Raw genomic sequence first — 25,213 nt, 5'->3', positions numbered from 1 at the left:
CTGGGGGCCAAAATGAGAGGCAATAGGGGGCTACAGAGGGCTCCTATGAAGCAATGGGGGCTCCTGAGGGCTCATATGGGGCAATATTAGAGTCAATGGGGGACCACAGAGGGCTCATATGAGGCCATGGGGGCTACAGAGGGCTCATATGAGGCAATGGGGGCTGCTGGGGGCCAATATGAGCGGCAATGGGGGATACTGAGGGCTGATATGAGGCAATGGGGGCTAATATGAGAGGCAGTGGGGGCTGATATGAGGTCTGATTGGGGGTCATTCACATTGGGGTCTGAGCTGAGGTCTGATTGTGGGTCTGATCTGAGGTCTTGTTGGGGTCTTATTAACACTGAGGGTCTGATATCTGATAATATATTTTTATTATTATCCTCCTCTAAAACCTAGGTGAGTCTTGTGGGCCGGTGCATCTTATAGGGCGAAAAATACGGTATTTAAATAGATGCTTCAGAGTTGTTACATAGGGAGTGCAAATAGTTACTAAACGTGGAGAGGTGAGAGGTCCCCTTTAATGTAAGTGGTGCCAGAGAGGTCTGATAGATGCTAACATTCCAAATGTATATTAGCAAGGCTATTGCTACATGTAGACTTTTTCCACGAGATTGCACACAAGTCAGGCTTTGGACTACAGCTGTAGATCACTACTTAAAATCAATTAAAAGTGCTACAAAAATTCTAGATCTATACTCAACCTAAGGCCTCGTGCTCGTAGCCGTTACCGTTTTGCAAACAGCGAATCTGTGAAATACATATACTGGCCATGTGCATCCCACACTTTCCTTGGCCCCTATTATAGAAATACCTATTCTTGCTCACAAAACAGACAAGAATAGGTCATGCTCTACGACTGCACAAATTACATTCTCGTGGTGTCTGCATTTTTGCCGTCTCCATAGATATGATATGTCCATGTGCGAAGGGTTGCCAACCATCCAGAAATTTCTGGACAGTCCGTAAAAACAGGCAACTTTTTTCCTGTCCCCGTGGAAAAAAATTGTGTCCATGATTTATTTATTTTTCATTTAGGCTGCTGGTACTTGACTAGATTTTGGTGGTAATTATCCTTATTTTACAGCTCACAGTAAATGGTAATGAGTTCTTATCAGTATATTGAGCTGTAGACATGTATTACTAATAATCTTTATCATTCATTATGGTTTTCCAATTTGTCCGTAAAAAATGTTGGCTGTCCGTGATTTTTGGATAAGTTGTCCAGAAAAAAAGAAAAACTTTGGCAACCCTGCACGTGCAATCCGCCAAAAATGTGGATCATATGCGGTCCCATAATATGGTCGTGTGCATGAGGCCTAGTGTTTGGTCAGTGATTTCTATAAATGATTTGTGAGCCAAAAATCAAAGCTTATAGTAGAAATAAGGTAAAGTTGAAAGACTTGCACCTGTTGTTGGACCTGGTTTTGGCCGACAATGGCCTCATGCACACGACCGTTGTGTGCATCCGCGGCCGTTGTTCCGTTCTCTATTATTTTTTTCGCGGACCCATTCAATGGGTCCGTGGAAAAATCGGAAAATGCACCGTTTGGCTTCCGCATCCGTGATCCGTTTTCCCAGTCCGTGAAAAAAATATGACCTGTCCTATTTTTTTCACGGACAACGGTTCACGGACCCATTCAAGTCAATGGGTCCGTGAAAAATCATGGATGCACACAAGATGGTCATCCGCGTCCGTGATCCGTGTCCGTTTTTCCTATCATTTTCAATGCAAACTTGACTTAGTTTTTTTTTTTACTTTTCATTTCTGTGGATCCTCCAAAAATCAAGGAAACCCACGGAAGAAAAAACGGTCACGGATCGCGGAACAACGGAAATCCGTTTTGCAGACCGCAAAAAAAAAACGGTCGTGTGCATGAGGCCAATAACTGATGGAAATCACTGACTGTGTGAAAGCGGCCTTAGACGTAGGGGACAGATAGAACGGAGTATAACTGCAGATCAGACTGCACAATCTATAATCTTGCAGAGGAGCGGTGGACACACAACTGTAGAATATTTTCGATCAGCGCTGTTTAAGTTGCAAATTAGTTTAAATAAAAAAAAAAAATGCATGGTCTGTAATATAATCTGTAATATTGTGATTGGCTCATGATGGTCCCCAAATAAGTCCGCTTTAAGATATGTTCCCACATGTCAAGTCTGATGCAGATTTGCCATACAATTTTTGCATGCTGCAGATCAGCGGCATTGTATAGTAATAATGAAGTGGATGAGGTATTTTGGAGTTTATGTTCTGCTCCTTTTTCTGGCCCCTGTGGACTGAAAATGTGAAGTCCCATCTATTGTCATGTGCACTGCCGCAGCCATTGACTAGCCTCAGTGGTTACATGCCGCTTGGGGACATATCGCCTTCCCCAGGAGACTGCAAGCAGCGGAGAAGGGACCCTCAGTGCTGGAACGGGGTTTGGTAAACAGGTGTGTGGCTTTCTGGTTTTTAGGTTGCACATATGCTAGCCATTAATTCATTTTAGCTTGGGGATCTGACCACCCCTTTTAAATATGTTTCGGGTATAACAATGTATGAACCAGGAAAAACTGACTAGTGTTATTCATCTTGGGAAAGTATGTAGGCCGAAATCCAAGTCTTCAAAAATTCCCCTAGATTTTCCCCTGAGGGGTCATACTTGACTCATCAGAATAACCAATCATCCGAATAATAAGGTGTATAGGTGCTAGAAATACGCCTTTAAGCAGCACATTCTTACTGTCCGTGAAATAAATATCCATTTTTGTCATGTGGATGACAGGCTGCAAGGTAAATAATTTAGTGTGCATTTCACTTGTTTAAGAATTCATAAGCATCGGCCTCTCTTCGTAGATTCATCAAGCGTCTTATTCTTGAATTTAATAAACCAGTATTTAGGGCTCTTTCACACTTGCGTTGTTGAGTTCCGTCGTCGGGGCTCTATGCCGGAAGAATCCTGATCAGGATTATCCCAATGCATTCTGAATGGAGAGAAATCCGTTCAGGATGCATCAGGATGTCTTCAGTTCCGGAACGGAACGTTTTTTTGGCCGGGGAAAATACCGCAGCATGCTGCGCTTTTTGCTCCGGTCAAAAATCCTGAACACTTGCCGCAAGGCCGGATCCGTAATTAATGCTCATTGAAAGGCATTAATCCGGATCCAGCCTTAAGCTAAACGTCGTTTCGGCGCATTACCGGATCCGACGTTTAGCTTTTTCTGAATGGTTACCATGGCTGCCAGGAGGCTAAAGTCCTGTTTGCCATGGTAAAGTGTAGTGGGGAGCGGGGAAGCAGTATACTTACCGTCCGTGCGGCTCCCGGGGTGCTTCAGAATGACGTCAGGGCGCCCCACGCGCATGGATGACGTGATCGCATGGGCGCCCTGACGTCATTCTGGAGCGCCCCGGGAGCCGCGCGGACGGTAAGTATACTGCTCCCCCGCTCCCCACTACTACTACTATGGCAGCCGGGACTTTAATAGCGTCCTGGCTGCCATAGTAACACTGAACGCATTTTGAAGACGGATCCGTCTTCAAATGCTTTCAGTTCACTTGCGGTGTTACAGATCCGGCGGGCACCTCCGGCAAATGGAGTACACGCCGGATCCGGACAACTCAAGTGTGAAAGAGGCCTTAGTCTGTACTGCCTTCAGGACAGGATTTTATGTGTTGTTTTTGGCTATTTTTAGTTCATATTAAAATGATACAAATATAGCTTAACTTGTGTATCAGATGGATATGTCTGTAGCACGTCTACAACTGGAACTCTATTCTCAGCTTGGTGTGCACAGTGTGGATGCATAAGAGATTAGCTTTCATGTGTTCGGTAAAAGGCCTTAAAGAGGAGCTCCCGTGAATGTGAGCAAAACACTTGGGCCCCTTTCACACGGGCGAGATTTCCGCGCGGGCACAATGCGTGAGGTGAACGCATTGCACCCGCACTGAATCCGGACCCATTCATTTCTATGGGGCTTGCACATGAGCGGTGATTTTCACGCATCAATTGTGCGTTGGGTGAAAATCCCAGCATGCTCTATATTGTGCATTTTTCTCACAAAGCAGGCCCCATAGAAGTGAATGGGGCTGCGTGAAAATCGCAAGCAAGTGCGGATGCGGTGCGATTTTCACGCATGGTTGCTAGGTGACGATCGGGATGGGGACCCGATCTTTATTATTTTCCCTTATAACATGGTTATAAGGGAAAATAATAGCATTCTTAATACAGAATGCTAAGTAAATTAGGGATAGAGGGGTTAAATTTAAAATGTAAAATTAAACTCCCCTTAATCCACTTGTTCGCACAGACCGGCTTGTCTTCTTTCTTCTTCTTTTGAGGACCTGGGAAAAAAATAAGGACCTTTTTGGTGACGTCACTGCACGCATTAAAACGCTTTGCACTTGCGCCGAAAAATCGTGCATTTTCCCGCAACGCACCCTCTTCCTATCCGGCCCTCACACGCGACGCCCGTGTGAAAGAGGCCTAAGAGTATTGTTAAAGGGGTTGTGCCAAGGTTTTAATCCACAGGGCTCCCATAGAGAATGAATGGAGCAGCAGTGTGCATGTACCTGTGTACCATGAGAACGTGACCCCTTTCCTCGTGATCGGTGGGGCTCCCAGCAGACAGACCCTTGCGATCAGGTAGTTCTCCCCTACAGTATGGATTGGGGATGACTTAAACACTTGGCACAACCCATTTAATTGCATTTAATATTGCTTTAAGGCAGGGATGCCCAACCTGCAGCCCTCCAGCTGCTGGAAAACTACAACTCCCAGCATGCCCAGACAGCTGCAGGGCCGCTGTCCCTGCTTTAAGGGGTTTTCTGGTTTGCATTAACATCCTTTAAAATAATCATTTATAAAGGTAGCTGTCATTTTGTAACATGTATCTTTTACCTTTATTGCTAATTGTGCAATGATGTCATGAAGTAAACACTAGTGGTAAGACCCATTGGGGAATTAATTCGGTCTTTGATATCACCTGCGCCTGTGGAGGATACACTTAAGTTATGACATGCCCCCTTTTTGCAAAGTGGTGAGGGCAGCCTATAAATGCCACGTGTGTCTAGATTTAGGCACAATGGTGTTTATATGCTGCTTAAAGGGACACTGACAGGCCAAAACAGCATATATAGTTAGATATATGACATTACAGGTCTTATACAGTCTTTTAAAAGCATATAAGTATCCCCCCTGTCCACCTTATAATCTGCCCAAGGGGCGGCGTTTCATGTGAAAATGCGCCCAGCCAGCCTTCCCAACTGCCGTTCTTAAGCCCCGCCCAGCTAATCATTATTCACTTCGCTGGGCGGCGGCTAGAACTCTCCCCAGTCCCGATCCTGCGCCTGCGCAATTCAATCCTCCGGGCATCGTTCATGCCCAATCTTCTGCGCCTGCACCCTGCCGTGCCGTTAGATCGCGCCTGCGTACACACACCAGCCTGCGTCTTCAAGGCAGCTGCAGCCTCAGCCATGCACTGTTCAGAGCAGCGCTTCAGAGCTCTGCTCACTCACATCTCAAAGGGGTTAATAGTGCGTCCCAGAGGATTGAATTGCCCATGCGCTGGATCGGGACTGGGGAGAGTTCTAGCCGCCGCCCAGCGAAGTGAATAATGATGAGCTGGGCGGGGCTTAAGAACGGCAGTTGGGAAGGCTGGCTGGGCGCATTTTCACATGAAACGCCGCCCCTTGGGCAGATTGCTGACCTGCAGATGCAGGTTATAAAACTTTATATTTCGCTCTTTATAAGGTGGACAGGGGGGATAGTTATATGCTTTTAAAAGACTGTATAATACCTGTAATGTGATATATCTAATAGGGCTGCACGATATGGGAATTTTGTGCGATTGCGATTAGGGCCCTAAAAATTGTGATAACGATGTGCGATGCGATATTTTAAGGGAATTGTGCTAGAGGTCTATTTGCTTGGATTTTCCCATATGAGCCGCTGACGCGGCTGGGTATGACATAGTTATGGGGGATCTGTGGATGGCGCTGTTATGTGGGGGATCTGTGGATGGCGCTGTTATGTGGGGGATCTGTGGATGGCGCTGTTATGTGGGGGATCTGTGGATGGCGCTGTTATGTGGGGGATCTGTGGATGGCGCTGTTATGTGGGGGATCTGTGGATGGCGCTGTTATGTGGGGGATCTGTGGATGGCGCTGTTATGTGGGGGATCTGTGGATGACGCTGTTATGTGGGGGATCTGTGGATGACGCTGTTATGTGGGGGATCTGTGGATGACGCTGTTATGTGGGGGATCTGTGGATGACGCTGTTATGTGGGGGATCTGTGGATGACGCTGTTATGTGGGGGATCTGTGGATGACGCTGTTATGTGGGGGATCTGTGGATGACGCTGTTATGTGGGGGATCTGTGGATGGCGCTGTTATGTGGGGGATCTGTGGATGGCGCTGTTATGTGGGGGATCTGTGGATGGCGCTGTTATGTGGGGGATCTGTGGATGGCGCTGTTATGTGGGGGATCTGTGGATGGCGCTGTTATGTGGGGGATCTGTGGATGGCGCTGTTATGTGGGGGATCTGTGGATGGCGCTGTTATGTGGGGGATCTGTGGATGACGCTGTTATGTGGGGGATCTGTGGATGACGCTGTTATGTGGGGGATCTGTGGATGGCGCTGTTATGTGGGGGATCTGTGGATGGCGCTGTTATGTGGGGGATCTGTGGATGGCGCTGTTATGTGGGGGATCTGTGGATGGCGCTGTTATGTGGGGGATCTGTGGATGGCGCTGTTATGTGGGGGATCTGTGGATGGCGCTGTTATGTGGGGGATCTGTGGATGACGCTGTTATGTGGGGGATCTGTGGATGACGCTGTTATGTGGGGGATCTGTGGATGACGCTGTTATGTGGGGGATCTGTGGATGACGCTGTTATGTGGGGGATCTGTGGAGGGCACGGTTATGTGGGGGATCTGTGGAGGGCACTGTTATGGGGGATCTGTGGAGGACGCTGTTATAGGGGATGTGTGCTATAACACATGGGGCCACGATGGGGGCCAGCATAAGACACACATATAGCATCTTATGCTGGTCCCCCTCATGGCCCTATGTGTCCCTTCATGTGTCCTAAACTGCGCACACTGCGCCACCAATGAATGTAATTAAAGAGGACCTTTCATAGGTCCAAAGAATATGAACTTGGTAGCAGGCTGCATAGAGCGGCGCCCAGGGATCTAAGTGCACTTACTATTATTCCTGGGCGCCGCTCTGTTCGTCCGCTGTGGCCCCCGGTATTTTCAACATTCAAAGCAAGGAGGAGGAGACGCCAGTGAGCCTCCGTCTCCATGACGGCAGCGCTGTCCAATCACAGCTCAGAGCTCAGAGCCAGGGAGTTTTTTTTCTCCCTGGCTCTGAGCTCTGCGCTCTGATTGGACAGCGCTGCTGTTATGGAGAAGGACAGACACTGGCGTCTCCTCCTCCTTCCTCTGAATGCTGAAAATACCGGGGGCCACAGCGGACGAACGGAGCGGCGCCCAGGAATAATAGTAAGTGCACTTAGATCCCTGGGCGCCGCTCTATCATAAAATGGCCAGCCTCTGTACTTTCACTATAAATGCACTGCAGTGCAGAGAGCGGCAGAGAGCAAGCCGGCCGGCGCGTGACTGACGTCACTGTCACGCTCCTCCCACTTAATTCAGGAAGCAGGAGCGTGACTAAGTGACGTCAGTCCCGCGCCGGCCGGCTGCCTCGCTCGCTCCCGCTCGTCGCTGCAGTGCATTCATTGTGAAAGTAAGTACAGAGGCTGGACCTGTTATCAATAGGACAGAGGACTTTTTTTTATCAATAGGGGCCCCTTCATATATAATAATCGCGGCATTTTCGGCTCGGCCGAATCGCCAAACCGCATTTTCCGTTTATCGCGATTCGATTACTTTTGCGATATATCGTGCAGCCCTAATATCTAACTATATATGCTGTTTTGGCCTGTCAGTGTCCCTTTAAGGGTATGGCTACACTGGTCGCACAACGCGTAGCGGCCAGGATTGCAATATATGGAAATATATTGAAACATATGGAATTGCAGCACGAGTTGCAAGTGTTGGATTTTTTTTTGCGCAGAGATACCATTTATTTCTATGGGATTATCGCTACTCTGCTGTAAATGGCTTTATTAATGATTGGGAGTAGAGATGGGCTCCTATTTTGTGTGTGTGAGAGAGAGACAGACACTAGTATGCTACTCTGGGTTTACTGTTGCCTAACTAGGAATGGTCATGGTGGAGCAGTATATACTGTTATAATCGGTAATGTTGGTCTTGGTATAATGTGGAGCATGGTTCTGTATTTATATATTTTTTTAAAGTATATCCATAGGTGCTATGCCACTCAGCAGCATTTTATCTTCTCTTTGATTTATTTTCCAAATAATCGGTATGCTTTTTTTTTTTTTTTTTATCATTTCCATCTTTTGTGTATTTACAAATAAACTTTCCCATTTTTTTATTTATTTTTTTTGTCTGTCAAATGGTCCACCAATATAATGGTTTATTTCTACCTGTTGTGCTTTTCAATTCACACATTGCTATCAGTTCAACCCTGGCGTGGTTCAGCTCTCCCCATGTAGTCCTCATTGCTGCTAATCCTCCATTTTAGCCATTGCACATCCGCATTTTCATTATTTGGAGCATCGTCAAAGGACAGTGCATTTTATGTCAATAAAACGTGTAGAGTTGGACAGTGGGGATTCATTGTGTCCATTATGCTTAAAACATTTTCTTTTCTACTCTGGCTGTAGTAAATCTGGTCTCTGTCCATGGTGCTGCTCACTTCCATTGGCCACTCTATCTTCAGATGATTTAACAGTAGGGTTCTAAGAAAAGATCCTCCAGGCTTTTTATATAATGGGGAGTACAGTAATTTACTTATTCAGACATCTTGGGAGATCTGACGGGTCCTCTTTAAGCACATATTTCTTTAGAACTGCAGGGAGTGCTTAACCAGGGAGTAGTCATAAAGCTTAAAACCTTTCTAGCTCCTTCCAACATATTAGTTTCCTTATTTTACGTTTGTTTAGTTTGTACTTTTTATTCTTCTGTCCATGAAGTCCAATGCAGTAGCTGTTTGGTTGTCATTTTGATGTTAATGTATTGGCTTTAACACAGCCCAGCGCTGCTGAGATAGGACGTGTCGTGTTACATAACCTTTCTGCTGCTGAAAAAGCTATTACTTTTTAGTTTTATTTTAATTGCTAATACACTTTTGTCTCTTGATGCTTTTTTTTTTTTTTTTTTAAGTGTAGCATAATTCTAAAGTTCATGGATAACGCAAATCAAACAAGTTTTATATAATTTAAAAATGCTGTACACATTTAGTATAAGGGATTTATTGTACAATGTTGTATAATACTGAATATTGTATTCAGAAGATATAAAGCCGCACAAATGTACTACAATAATCAGCTATACAGTGGAAAATATATCAAACGGCACATTTACCAAAAGTGTACCAGTTTGGGTAGTACTCTATACACCTGTCTGGCCTGTACCACCCAAGTCAAGCTTTACTTCTTTTACCACGTTATTAAATTTAGCCAGTGAATAAAGACTGAAGGGAAGTAACTAATTTGTGACTTTTTGTTGTTGTGGCAAATGTGTGGCCAGACACATACCCCTGAAGCAAATCTTAGGATGCTATCACATATAGGTTTTTGTTGGAGTTTTTTGCACTTTCATGTTTTTGCTGTAAAATCACCGGCTGAAGATGTTAGCTGAAGGCACATCTCATATCTTCACAGCATAGACAATTGCCTTCAGATGACCCCAAAGATAAAAGTCTAAGGGGGTCAGATCGGGAGACCTTGGGGGCCATTCAACTGGCCCACGATGACCAATCCACTTTCCAGGAAACTGTTCATCTAGGAATGCTCGGACCTGACACCCATAATGTGGTGGTGCACCATCTTGCTGGAAAAACTCAGGGAACGTGCCAGCTTCAGTGCATAAAGAGGGAAACACATGATCATGTAGCAATTTCGCATATCCAGTGGCCTTGAGGTTTCCATTGATGAAGAATGACCCCACTATCTTTGTACCCCATATACTACACCATACCATCAATTTTTTGGTTCCAACAGTCTTGGAGGGATCTATCCAATGTGGGTTAGTGTCAGACCAATAGCGGTGGTTTTGTTTAACTTCACCATTCACATAAAAGTTTGTCTTATCACTGAACAAAATCTTCTGCGTAAACTGAGGGTCCTGTTCCAATTTTTGTTTTGCCCATTCTGCAAATTGAGTGCGCCGATCTGGGTCATCCTCGTTGAGATGCTGGAGTTTGTAAGGGTGCCATTTGTGAGTAGCTAATATCCGCCAAAGGGATGTTCAACTAATGCCACTCTCCAGCGACATGCGGCGAGTGCTACGCTGTGGGCTCTTGCTGAATGAAGCTAGGACAGCCACTGATGTTTCTTCATTAGAGACAGATTTCATGCGTCCACATTTTGGCAAATCCAACACTGAACCAGTTTCACGAAACTTAGAAAGCAGTTTGCTAACTGTAGCATGGGAGATGGGTGGTCTCGTAGGGTGTCTTGCATTGAAATCTGCTGCAATGACTCGGTTACTGCGTTCACCAGACATCAACACAATTTCTATTCGCTCCTCGCGTGTTAACCTCGGCGACATGTCAATGGCTGTAAACAAAGAGAAACTTGTAAATAACTCATGAAAGAATAAAGTTACGTTAAAACCAAGCACACCATTGTTTTTCGTGTGAAATTCCCAATAAGTTTGATGTGTCAAATGACCCTCTTCCTATTGAAAAAACAAAAGTTGGATTCAAAATGGCCGACTTTAAAATGGCCGCCATGGTCACCACCCATCTTGAAAAGTTCCCCCCTCACATATACTAATGTGCCACAAACAGGAAGTTAATATCACCAACCATTCCCATTTTATTAAGGTGTAGCCATATAAATGGCTATTTTTTTTTTATCCCAACCCCTGCAGTGCCCTCAGTATATGTAATTCCACAAGTATAGATAATGACCCCTGTAGTGAACCCCCCAGTATACATAATGGTTCTCTTTGAGTCCCCAGTATTATAAAATGCCGACCAACAATAATGCAGAAAGGAAAAAACCTCATCCACTTTAATACGTGGGGACCCGCGGTCCTAGCGTGATTATGTGACATCATCATGGTGGGAGCGCAGGTTCTGCTCCATTCAGTGAGGACCGAGGGTTCAAGGAATGTCCCTACACATTCAAGTGGATGAGATGAGTTTTTTTAACCCCTGAAAAGCCATTGTAGCAATTTTTAGACTGGTGCACACCTGTCTATACAGCCATTAAAGGGAACCTGTCATCAACTTTAGGCTGCCCATACTAACGGCAGTTAAAGTAAGAGACAGGTGAGTGGATTTCAATGGTCTGTCATTTAAAAGTTAAAAGTAAGTGGTTGCCGAGAACCAACATCACAATCATTGCAGACTGGGCCTGGAAAAGAGTCATGGCCACCTGAGAAGAGTCATGGTTATTCATGAATTCCTGTTCTCCCTGCCCACCTGCTGAGGACTGACAGTCTTCTACCTAGTTTTCTCTTTCTCTCCAGGAGAGAACTGCCAATCATCATCAGCAGATGGGCGGAAGAGCAGGAGTTTATTAATAACCATGACTCTTCTCAGACTATTTTCAAGGCCTGGGCTGCAATGATGATGATGCTGGTTCTCAGCAACCACTTGCTTTTAGCTCATGAGTGACACACCGCTGAAATTAGCACGTCTGTCACTATTTTGTACTGCCCTCACTGAGGTCAGCATAAAGTTGATGACAGGTTCCCTTTAACCGCCTCCGGACCGCCTAACGCAGGATCGCGTTTCGGAGGCGGCAGCTCAGCGCACAGTCACGCATATATGCGTCATCTCGCGAGACGCGAGATTTTCTGTGAACGCGCGCACAGGATCGGAAGGGAAGCGAGTGGATCTCCAGCCTGCCAGCGGCGATCGTTCGCTGGCAGGCTGGAGATGCGATTTTTTTTTAACCCCTAACAGGTATATTAGACGCGGTTTTGATAACAGCGTCTAATATACCTGCTACCTGGTCCTCTGGTGGTCCCTTTTGTTTGGATCGACCACCAGAGGACACAGGCAGCTCAGTAATAAGTAGCACCAAACACCACTACACTACCTACCCGCCCTGTCACTTATTAACCCCTTATTAACCCCTGATCACCCCATATAGATTCCCTGATCACCCCCCTCTCATTGATCACCCTCCTGTCATTGATCACCCCCTTGTAAGGCTCCATTCAGACGTCCGTATGTTTTTTACGGATCCACGGATACATGGATCGGATCCGCAAAACACATACGGACATCTGAATGGAGCCTTATAGGGGGTGATCAATGACAGGGGGGTGATCACCCCATATAGACTCCCTGATCACCCCCCTGTCATTGATCACCCCCCTGTCATTGATCACCCCCCTGTAAGGCTCCATTCAGACATTTTTTTGGCCCAAGTTAGCGGAATTTATTTATTTTTTCTTACAAAGTCTCATATTCCACTAACTTGTGTCAAAAAATAAAATCTCACATGAACTCACCATACCCCTCACGGAATCCAAATGCGTAAAATTTTTTAGACATTTATATTCCAGACTTCTTCTCACGCTTTAGGGCCCCTAAAATGGCAGTATAAATACCCCACATGTGACCCCATTTCGGAAAGAAGACACCCCAAGGTATTCCGTGAGGGGCATATTGAGTCCATGAAAGATTGACATTTTTGTCCCAAGTTAGCGGAAAGGGAGACTTTGTGAGAAAAAAAAAACTATTTCCGCTAACTTGTGCCAAAAAAAAAAAAAATTCTATGAACTCGCCATGCCCCTCATTGAATACCTTGGGGTGTCTTCTTTCCAATAGGGTCACATGTGGGGTATTTATACTGCCCTGGCATTTTAGGGGCCCTAAAGCGTGAGAAGAAGTCTGGGATCCAAATGTCTAAAAATGCCCTCATAAAAGGAATGTGGGCCCCTTTGCGCATCTTGGCTGCAAAAAAGTGTCACACATCTGATATCACCGTACTCAGGAGAAGTTGGGCAATGTGTTTTGGCGTGTCATTTTACATATACCCATGCTGGGTGAGATAAATATCTTGGTCAAATGCCAACTTTGTATAAAAAATGGGAAAAGTTGTCTTTTGCCGAGATATTTCTCTCACCCAGCATGAGTATATGTAAAAAGACACCCCAAAACACATTGCCCAACTTCTCCTGAGTACGGCAATACCACATGTGTGACACTTTTTTGCAGCCTAGGTGGGCAAAGGGGCCCACATTCCAAAGAGCACCTTTAGGATTTCACAGATCATTTTTTACACATTTTGATTTCAAACTACTTACCACACATTAGGGCCCCTAGAATGCCAGGGCAGTATAACTACCCCACAAGTGACCCCATTTTGGAAAGAAGACACCCCAAGGTATTCCGTGAGGGGCATGGCGAGTTCCTAGAATTTTTTATTTTTTGTCACAAGTTAGCGGAAAATGATGATTTATTATTTATTTATTTTTTCTTACAAAGTTTCATATTCCACTAACTTGTGACAAAAAATAAAAACTTCCATGAACTCACTATGCCCATCACGAAATACCTTGGGGTGTCTCCTTTCCAAAATGGGGTCACTTGTGGGGTAGTTATACTGCCCTGGCATTTTAGGGGCCCGAATGCGTGCAAAGTAGTTTGAAATCAAAATCTGTAAAAAAAATGGCCGGTGAAATCCGAAAGGTGCTCTTTGGAATGTGGGCCCCTTTGCCCACCTAGGCTGCAAAAAAGTGTCACACATCTGGTATCACCGTACTCAGGAGAAGTTGGGCAATGTGTTTTGGGGTGTCTTTTTACATATACCCAAGCAATAAATGGTGAAAGTAGTGTAGTGCAGAAGTGTAAAAAGTGGCCTGGTCATTAAGGGTGTTTAAGCTATGGGGGCTGAGGTTGTTAAAAATGGGCCCATTGACTTCAATGTAGTCCGTCTTGCCGTGGAGACAGCCAAAAATAGCACATGCCCTATTTTTTGATGACCACTAATTACTGGTGATTCTAAAAATGGCCAAATGAAATGTGAATGAGGCCTAACAGTGCTAAACAGTGAGCTATTTTGCTGCTTTGTTATGTGGAGCCTTAAAAAGTTGGCATAGGAAAAACATTATACTTTGATTAACTTCTCAGACTTTGTGTATTTTTTTTCTACTTAGTTATTGATGATCTATCCTTGGGATAGGTCATCAGTACCAGATTGGCGGGGTTCTGACATGCAGCACCCATGCTGATCAGCTGTTTTCTGGCAGCCACCAGCACTGGAAGCAGAAGGCTCTGTACACTGTGTGGTGGCCGTGCCGTTGTACTGCAGCTCATCTTCTATTCACTTGTGCTCTTGCACAGCCACTATACGGTGGACTGAACCTTCTGCTTCTGGCTCCATCCAGGTTTTAGTTTCCTAGCGCCAGCTGCTGTAGCAGTTGATCAATGTACTTTGGATAGGTCATCAATATTTAAAAGGTGGGAAACCCCTTTTAACCAATGTATGATGTATGCATCCTTGTAGCAGCTGTGTACGCCAAGCATAGTTAAAGAGTTTGTCTCACTTCAGCATGTAGAGAAAGTTAATACAAGGCACTTACTAATATATTGTGATTGTCCATATTGTCTCCTTTGCTGGCCTGATTCATTTTTCCATCACATTATACACTGCTTGTTTCCATGGTTGCGACAACCCTGTAATCCAGCAGTGGTGGCAGTGCCTGCACACTCTAGGAAAAACCACTGGCCTGTGCACACTCCTGGGGTCCCAGTCACCAAAGAGACCAGCGCTTGTTCCTATAGTGTGCAAGCACGACCACCACTGCTGGATTGCAAGATGGTCGTAACTATAGAAACAAGAAGTGTATAACACGATGGAAAAATGAATGAAGTCAGCAAGGAGACAATATGGACAATCGCAATACATTAGTAAGTGCCTTGTACTAACTTTCTCTACATGATAAATGCAACTTAGGGCTCTTTCACACCTGCGTTCTTTTTTTCCGGCATAGAGTTCCGTCATTGGGGCTCTATGCCGGAAGAATCCTGATCAGGATTATCCCCATCCATTCTGAATGGAGTGAAATCCGTTCAGGATGCATCAGGATGTCTTCAGTTCCGAAACGGAACGTTTTTTGGCCGGAGAAAATACCGCAGCATGCTGCGCTTTTTGCTCCGGCCAAAAATCCGGAACACTTGCCGCAAGGCCGGATCCGGAATTAATGCCCATTGAAAGGCATTGATTCGGATCCGGCCTTAAGCTAAACGTCGTTTCGGCGCATTGCCGGACCCGACATTTAGCTTTTTCTGAATGGTTACCATGGCTGCCGGGACGCTAAAGTCCTGTTTACCATGGTAAAGTGTAGCGGGGAGCGGGGGAGCAGTGTACTTACCGTCCGTGCGGCTCCCGGGGCGCTTCAGAGTGACGTCAGGGCGCCCCAAGCGCATGGATCATGTGATCGCATTGGACACGTCATCCATGCGCATGGGGCGCCCTGACGTCATTCTGGAGCGCCCCGGGAGCCGCACGGACTGTAAGTATACCGCTCCCCCGCTCCCCGCTCCTACTATGGCAACCAGGACTTTAATAGCGTCCTGGCTGCCATAGTAACACTGAAAGCATTTGGAAGACGGTTCCGTCTTCAAATGCTTTCAGTACACTTGCGTTTTTTACGGATCCGGAGTGTAATTCCGGCAAGTGGAGTACACGCCGGATCCGGACAACGCAAGTGTGAAAGAGCCCTTACTCAAGTGAGACAACCCCTTTAACTAAACAAGGACTGAACAGCACCTTATAAATGTTCAACTGTTCCAAATAGTGTATGGTGTGCAAAAGAATTAATAATCTGCCATTCAAAAATGTACAACATCTGGTCCATATAAAGTCATTTTGCCTGAGCCTGGCCATGGCATTAGAGGAATAGCATTCATCACCTATGGATGAGACTGCGACTCTTTCTAGAAAATGCCCCTCAGACAGAGAAGCCCTACTTTGAGGGAATAAATTAAATAATAAAAAAAATATACAGAGACAAAAAAAGTCTAGTTTGAATAATAGCAAGTCATCTGGTAAAATAGAGGATGATAGGCTTCTCTGTATCAGACTGTGCTAAATTATTTTTCATAGAAATTACAGTCTAGCAAAGCTGTGACTGCTATTCATTCCTTATTAATAGCGATGACAAGCACAATTCTATTTAGATTAGAAGTGATTACTTTCCAAATGAGCTAAACTAACTTATTATGTTTTCTTAAAGAGGTTGTCTCAATTTGTCTCATGTAGACAAAGTTAACTCTTTTACTAATGTACTGTGATTGACCATATTTCCTCCTTTGCTGGCTTAATAAAATTCTCCTTCACATTATACACTGCTCGTTTGCAGGGGTTATGACCACCGCTGTAGCACAGATATGGGGTGGCATGGCCAGGAACTGCTGCGCATGCATGCCTATGCATGCTCTCATGCTCCCGGCCACCAGAGAGATCAACTCTTTTTTCCTATAGTGTGCAAGCACTGCAACCGCTGCTGGATTGCAGGGTAATGTACCAGAAATGTATAATATGATGGAAAAAATAAATCAAACCAGCAAAGGAGGCAATAAATAACACAGATCTTATGTGTGGACAGGAAGTCAGTTTCTCTATCAGCGGTCGCAATAACTCCTGCACAAGCGTCATTGACGCCTGTTGAGGCCATTTTACTCCCTGGAAAAGGTCTAAGGCGTACGAATACGCCTTTAGACTTTTCCCCTATATTCAGCAGCACAGGCAACGGCACGGGCAGCGCAGCGATGCTGCCTGTGCCTGAAATGACCAATAGCAAAGCTCCATACAGTAAGAAGCTTTAATATTGGATGGTTTGGGCGGGCGCCGGAGCGATACAGCGCACTGCAGCAGGGGATGCCGGCGGGAGCTGAAAGAAGGAGGGTCCGGCTCCCGGGAGTTTTTAAAGTAAGGAGAGCGGGGCGCGCTGCACAAGGACCCCGGAAAACATGGCAGAGGAGCTGAAGAGGACTCCTCAGAGGTGACAAACAGCCCTGGACATCAAAGAGACAGCGCATGTATACATAACACACTGCACTACATACATCACACACATGTACAGTGCCTTGCATATGTATTAACCCCCTTGACTTTTTTTGTATTTTGGAATTAAAATGGATTGTTTGAGGATTTGCATCATTTAATTTACAGAACATGCCCACAACTTTGAAGATGTGTTTTTATTTTTTATTTTTTTTTTATTTTTTTTTATTGTGAAGCAAACAACAAATAGGACAAAATAACTTAAAAAGTCAATGTACATAACTATTCACCCCCCTAAAGTCAATACTTTGTAGAGCCAACTTTTGCGGCAATCACAGCCCACAGAGTTCCATTGTTTAAAAAAAAAAAGTATACTTTTTTTTGCAGAAACTCTGTAGGATGGGAAAGTGTAGTGTACCACGTTTTTCCATCCTGCAAGGTTCAGCAAAAAAAAAAACATGAAGGCTAACTTTTTTTATTTTTTATTTATTTTTATTTTTTACAATGGAACTCTGTTCGGATGCAACAGTATGGCATCTGTCTGTGGCGTCGTAACATATATACGTTTTTTGTGTACATAAAAGAAAGAAGCTGAACAGACTCCGCCGACTATGAAGGAGTCCGTTCTGTTTCCGTTCACGAGCCTGTCTTGTTACCAGACAAAAAAGTGCTGCATATAAGGCTTTTTTGTCTGGTCTTTTGACAGAATCTGCAACGGAGGCTCCAAACGCAACCTCCAACGCAGATGTGAACAAGCGCAGGCCTACCTATTATGTATTTGTATTACTGCAGCTTTCGTACTCCTCCTCGGGTAAAAAATACCCCTCAAAAATGGTCAGAGGAGTATTTTTACTCTTCTGGAAAAAACGTAGTGCGACCTCTGTTCTCTATGTATTACTATGGGAGCCTCAATATCAATCTCATAGGAATGAATAGAGAAGTAACTGACTTCCAGTCCTGTGTCAGTTGGAGAGTCTGATTGCTGGTCACATGACACAACTAAGGATCAGAAGAGAGGTTATAACTCACAAATACAGTCACTGGTAAGAAGATTACTAGGGATGAGGCTATGATACAGCACTTCACAATATCTAACGAAGCTAAAACCAGCCCTTTACCACATGGATCCAGAGATGGTCCAGATTTATTTCAATCTGGCATTCTCCTCCCACAAAAAATTTAATAAAAAGTGATCAAAAAGTCTTACACACCCCATGGTATTAATAAAAGTACAGATCACCCCACAAAAGATGAGCCTTCACACAGCTCCATACATAATGTAACTGCAAAAAAAGTTATAGGGGTCAGAATATGGCGACTGAAAGGACCAAAGTATTTGGAATGCCGTAGAAATGAAACCCATAAAACTGTTGTGGAATTGTGTGTTTTTTTTTTTTTTTAAATTTCACCCTGTTTGGAATTTTTGTCCCGCTTCCCACCACATTGTATGCAACCGTAAATAGTGCCATTAGAAAGTGCATCTTGTCCCGCAAAGAACAAGCCCTCATACTGCTACGTGAATGAAAAAATAAGAAAAAGTTATGGCTTTGGGAGAGCTGGTAGTAAAAAAATTTAAACTGAAAAACACCCGGTCTTGAAAGGGTTAAAGGGAACCTGCTGGCTACTTCTCGATGGCTCTCTGAGAACGGTCATGACAGACGGTTGCACAGTGGGCCTCTTATTTGTGATTATGGTGTTGCTTGGTTAAGCGCACAATTTAATCCTTGCAGTCCAAAGTATTGATGATACAGTTGTGTTCAAAATAATAGCAGTCAGACATCACTCACTCTTTTTGGTAGAAATTATACTTCTACATGGCAAATAATTTACTTAAAGGTGTAGTAGAGTAAAAGAAATCCAACAGACCCAACAGTCATGATATACATGCTGCTGATTCTGTGTAATTGAATCACTATTTGAAAGGAGCATGTTCAAAATAATAGCAGTGTGGAGTTCAATGAGTGAGGTCATTCATTCTTTAAAAAACAGGTGGCAATTATTGCCCTTATTTAAGGAAGGAAGGCAGCAAATGTTGTACATGCTGGTTACAGTCCATTTCTCTCTGAAATTCTGGGGAAAATGGGTCGTTCCAGACATTGTTCAGAAGAACAGCGTGCCTTGATTAAAAAGTTGATTGGAGAGGGGAAAACATATAAGAAGTGCAGAAAATGATAGGCTGCTCAGCTAAAATGATTGCAAATGCTTTAAAATGGCAACCAAAACCTGAAAGACGTGGAAAAAAGCGAAAAACTACCATTCAAATGGATAGAAGAATAGCCAAAATGGCAAGGACTCAGCCAACAATCAGCTCCAGGAAGATCAAAGGTCTAAAGTTACCTGTGAGTACTGTTACAATTAGAAGACGCCTATGTGAAGCCAAGCTATCTGCAAGAAGCCCCCGCAAAGTCCCACTGTTGGGAAAAAAAAGACATGTGCTGAAGAGGTTACAATTTGCCAAAGAGCACATTGACTGGCCTAAAGAGACATTTTGTGGACTGATGAAAGTAAGATTGTTCTTTTTGGGTCTAGTGGCCGGAGACAGTTTGTCAGATGACCCCCAAACACTGAATTCAGTACACTGTGAAGACAGTGAAGCATGGTGGCGCAAGCATCATGATATGGGGATGTTTCTTATACTACGGTGTTGGGCCTATTTATCGCATACCAGGGATCATGGATCAGTTTGAATACATCAGAATACTTGAAGAGATGCTGCCTTATGCTGAAGAGGAAATGCCCTTGAAATGGGTGTTCCAACAAGACAACGACCCCAAACACCCCTGTAAACGTGCAACATCTTGGTTCCAGACCAACAAGATTGACGTTATGGAGTGGCCAGCCCAATCCTCCGATCTTAATCCAATAGAAAACTTGTGGGGTGACATCAAAAATGCAGTTTCTGAGGCAAAACCAAGAAATAGAGAAGAACTGTGGAATGTAGTCCAATCATCCTGGGCTGGAATACCTGTTCACAGGGGCCAGAAGTTGGTTGACTCCATGCAACTCAGATGTACAGCAGTTCTCAGAAACAGTGGTTATACAACTAAATATTAGTTAAGTGGTTCAAAGGAAAGCAAAATCTTCAAACATTTTTCAGTTTATATAGTGAATGTTTGAGTTTGTAAAGAAGAATACAAACTGCTATTTTTTTGAACAGTCTAATATTCACTTTTCTTAAATATTTTTTAGAGGAACAACACAAATTTGATATATTTTTCTTCATGTTTTGATTTGGAATAGAATGTGTAGTGTTCCCAATGCATTTGTGTGTATGGAAATAAAAGCTATTAGAAGGATTTTCAGCTTTATTCACCTTTTTAAACACACTGCTATTATTTTGAACACAACTGTATGCACCATTGACTTACATTGGGTTTCACGCCAGATCCGTCTTGCTCCGTATCCCATGACACACTCAAAAATGCATCTTGCAGCGCTTTTGTGTGCATCATGGGAACGGAACGGAATGCATTCTGGTGCACTCCATTCCATTCAGTTTTTTGACAATGAAAGGGGACAAAACTGAAGAGTTTTTTCCTCCAGTTTTGAGATCCTCTGACTGATGTGAAAGTAGCCTTATCTGTGTTCCTGCAGTGTTATTGTCTCTTGAGTATTTAACTTATTATGTACATTATTAAAGAAGGAATAGAAAATGTCATATACATTTCCACCAATTTAAATGTTCTATTGTATGCTGTAAACTTTTAGTGCTTCTAACATTTTGCTCAGTGGGTCTTTCACAAATTTGATCCAAGCATTTTAATCATGCACATATAAAGTTAAAGATTCTGAAGTAAGTATGTTTCAGGCATTTAGGCACTGAAGGATCTGTGTAAAAACTAATCCACACAGATTTTTTTGATTTTTTTTATTTCACTGTTTTTGGCTCCTAAAAAAATTCCATGAAATTCATGCGTCTTTAACAAACAGTTGAGGTGGCTTTTTTTTAAGCAGATGCTTTTTTTCCCAGTGAAAATCACCTGATTAAAAAAAATCTGAAAAAGGCGCAGGAAAGAAAAAACCTTTGTTTTTGTACTACCATTCAGTTGTTTTAGTTGTGTGGGTGTCAACAGTTTACCTAGCCAAGATGCTGTGCATGGCTGTGGGAGGGTTGCCGTGCCAAAAAAATCAAGCCCCAGCTGGTCGACATATCAGTGAGTATTGAAGCCAAACCAATCGGGTTCCTGGCTCAGCATCCAGTCCTAGAGCAAGACAGGGGATTTAAATGGTCACTAATGTTTCACACAACTAGTACAAGTGATCACAAGAAGCCTTGTGATGTTTTTAAGGGCAATCTGTAGTTCTCCTGTTATTGGCTGTTTACCAGCTCCCCCCCCCCCCCCCCCATGATATCAATGCACATGTCGCATGCAAGTCTATGGAGAGAGGAGGGGGGGGGGAGAATAAGCAGTAAAGGAGTGAGATGGGCACAGGCAGAGAGGCTGCACAGCTACATTGGAATGTTATTTCTCATCTTAAAGGGTTTCTATCACTTGGTATCACATATTTAGGTGTCAGACACTAGCGATCCGCTAGTGTCTGCTCTAACAAACCATCCTAATATAATAGGTTTTGGGGCAGCCGTTTCGCTAAAAAAAGAACTTATATCTATATGCTAATGAGCCTATAGGTGCTATGGGGGCGTCATTGGCACCTAGAGGCTCCGTCTACCTTCATAAACTGCCGCCGCCCAGACATCATAGTGCTCCGAGGAACAGGCGCAGTGGAGATGTCTGTGCAGGGAAGCGGTCAGACATTCACTGCGCATGCGCCGAACAGAGACGCGCGCGGGGAGGATCGCATTCAGCAGGAGATGGACGTGCTGGGCGGCGGCAGTTTATGAAGGTAGACGGAGCCTCTAGGTGCTAATGACGCCCCCATAGCACCTAGAGGCTCATTAGCCTATAGATATAAGTTCTTTTTTTTAGCGAAACGGCTGCCCCAAAACCTATTATATTAGGATGGTTTGTTAGAGCAGACACTAGCGGATCGCTAGTGTCTGACACCTAAATATGTGATACCAAGTGATAGAAACCCTTTAAGTGCTTCATTCACAAAAATACAGGCCAGTACTTTATCTGTAATGTCCTCTATTATTCTGGGGCTACTTCTGAGGGACTGTGAGGTAGTTAGGAAGGAGATTTTCCCTTACTTTTTGTGTGTGCAGTAAATGGCAGCTAGTCTCCACCCGCCATGTCTGAGAGGACTGCAAACTAGATGTTCAGAAAGCATAGAGGAAAACTGCTAAAATTGCAGATAAGTCATATAATGGCCATTGTTGTTCTTCATGTACACACACTGTACTACTGATTAATGAAAAGATTTTTGAAAACACAGTGCTTCTTTAAGCCTGGTGTCAGGTGTTCTGGATCTGTTTGTACCTCTGTGCTTTGTACTTGAACTGAAGGCCTGCTCATTAGCCCTTTGTGTACTGACCTAGGCTTGTTTTCTGGATTAACTTCTCATCTGTTGATTTGGCTTCCACTGAGTCTCCTAGTATCTGGATTTATGGGTTAACCCATTATTTGCTGAGCTGGCTTTTACTTATTTTCCTGGTATTCTGACTGTGGCTAGTTTCTGGATTAACCTCTCATCTGCTAAATTGACTTCTGATGATTTTCCTGGTATTCTGACTGTGGCTAGTTTCAGGACTAACCTCTTGTCTGTTGTTTTGGCTCTGTCTATCTCTCCAGGTTCTGACCCTGATTGTCTACTACTCTTTGCACCCCTGTCATTCTTGTAGGTCTGCTTCTAGTGAGCTTGCACCAGTTGTCTGCTACTTTACTCCAGTTTTTTCTTTCAGTGGGTTGATACGTTGTAAATAAATAGGTTATGACATAATGTTTTAAAAGTTTTGAGGCTAATGTGCACCATTGTTTTGTTTGGCATGAAAGGGAAATACAGCAAAAATCCCACATATACTGAAACTATGACTTTTTTTCTAATGCAATGTAGCTTGAAACTGAAGTGGACTAAGCAATTTGCCCTTAAAGGGGTTGTCCGGGTTCAGAGCTGAACCCATACATATACCCTCCTTCATGCAGACAGCGCCTCTGACTGGAGAATCAGAGCATTTCATGCTCCAATGCTCTCCCTTACCCTGCGCTGCATCGCTCAGGACAAGGGCTGTTCTGTTTTATATGTTTACACTGCTAGGCGGAGACTTCTGCCTAGCAGTGTTCCCGGGGGAAATCACTGGCACTAATGGGTGGATTTTAGAGCTTCCCTAGCCTATTTTACAGGCTAGGGCAGTGTTAAAGCCTGCCCATTAGTGCCAGCGATGTCACTGGGCTCACTGCTAGGCGGAAGCCTCTGCCTAGCATTCCCATGGTGATACCTGGTACGTCACTGGATCTGATGAAAGAGCCCTGGGCTCCAATTATCAACTTATGAAATGCTCCGATACTCAACTCAGAGGTGCTGTCTGGGTGAAGAATGGGTTATGTCCGGGTTGAGCTTTGAACCCTGACAACCCCTTAAAGGCAATGTACAAGGACCCTTAGCTAGGAAGGGATACCAAAATTATCTTTTCTGGGCAGCAGATTGTAAAGAGGAAGCTGCTGCCCAGAAACAATGAATCTGGGAGATGATTGTTGATGTAGCTCTCCCTCCTCTAACTAAGGCCTCTTGCACACGAACGTGTGCACCCTGTGGTCGTGCTGCGGCCCGCAATGCACGAACACCATTCGTGGGGTAGCCGCAACGGATCGCGGACCCATTCACTTTAATGGGTCCGCGATCCGGCCGATCTGCAAAAAGTTAGAACATGTTCTTTCTTTTTGCGGAACGGAAGTATGGGACGAAACCCCACGGAAGCACTCCGTAGTGCTTTTGTAGGGTTCCGTTCCGTGCTTCCGTTCCGCACCATTCCGCATCTCCGGATTTGCGGACCCATTCAAGTGATGGATGCGGAACGGCACCCGTGTATTGCGGATCTGCAAATGCGGTCCACAATACGGCAACGGGGCGCACACATTCGTGTGCAAGAGGCCTAACAGGCAATTATAGAGAACAAACAGATCGTTGGTGATAATTGCCAAGTCAGTTGACCCATGCAAAGGGCCCTTAAGAGCAGGGTCTGTGTTAACATTGCTTGGGCGTATTGTAATTATGATGGTTGATAAGGGGCCCATGGTTATTTTTTTTGCATGAGACTCCAAGATCTCTCTCCTGATGTGTAACATAGCATCCAATAAGTCACCAGGAAATTGTGAAGTATGCATTTGGTGTCTAAGTCCATGCTTCTGTATAAATATTTTTATTTTAAGGCAGATAAAATGTTTTAGTTTTAGGACATTTTAATAAGTTTTCTTAATTTTCTTACAGAAAGTGAGTGAAAAGGTTGGAGGAGCTGAGGGCACCAAGCTAGATGAAGACTTCAAAGAAATGGAAAGGGTAAGTGTCTGTGTCTACACACTTAGTTTCTTTTGTACGAGAGGTTGCCTCACCTGACATCCAATGTAGTTAGCCTCTATTCTTGAAATTCTCAATGTTTTTTATTAAAGGGTTGTACTTTGTACTAGGTTTTAAAGGCATCCTCTTATCCACAGGATAGGAAATACATGTATGATTGGTGGCAATCTGTCTACTGGAACTCCTCTGATCATGAGAATGGGAGTTCCTTTTTTCTCCCCATATGAATGTGGCAGAGATTGAGTATGGATACTGACGCTCCATTAATTTCTATGGGGCTGTCAAGTAAAGATCCTCACCAATCTCCAGCAGTCCAATAGAAATAAATGTACTGGTAGTGCCATTCCATAGAGGGAGACACAGGATCCATGTTCACATGAATGATGTAAGTTCCAACTGTCAGTGACCATACAGTGACCTTGTAGTAGTCAAAGATTAAGGCCGCTTTCACACGGGCATCAGATGCGGGTGCGTTGCGGGAAAATGCATGCGAGTGCAAAACTGTAATGCGTTTTGCATGCGCATGAGAAAAATCTGCATGTTTGGTACCCAAACACAAACCCGGACTTCTTCACAGAAGTTCGGGTTTGGGTTAGGTGTTGTGTAGATTTTATTATTTTCCCTTATAACATGGTTATAAGGGAAAATAATAGCATTCTGAATACAGAATGCATAGTACAATAGGGCTGGAGGGGTTAAATTTATTTATTTTTACAAAATTTAACATCGCCTTAATCCACTTGTTCG

At 44.1% G+C, this 25,213-nt stretch overlaps 1 protein-coding gene across 1 annotated transcript in view; it reads left to right on the top strand.

The window, feature by feature from the left end:
- Positions 1 to 25,213, top strand: part of SH3GL2 (SH3 domain containing GRB2 like 2, endophilin A1) — a 161,489-nt gene that overhangs the window by 75,043 nt on the left and 61,233 nt on the right. The window contains exon 2 of the mRNA XM_040417241.1: positions 24,380 to 24,448. Within this exon, the coding sequence (XP_040273175.1) occupies positions 24,380 to 24,448 (69 nt within the window). The remainder of the gene's footprint in view (positions 1 to 24,379; positions 24,449 to 25,213) is intronic.

This window comes from Bufo bufo, chromosome 2, assembly GCF_905171765.1.
Source record: "Bufo bufo chromosome 2, aBufBuf1.1, whole genome shotgun sequence".
Taxonomy (NCBI): Eukaryota; Metazoa; Chordata; class Amphibia; order Anura; family Bufonidae; genus Bufo; species Bufo bufo.
Note: the sequence above shows the minus strand (reverse complement) of the source record. Positions and strands in the feature narration are given on the sequence as shown.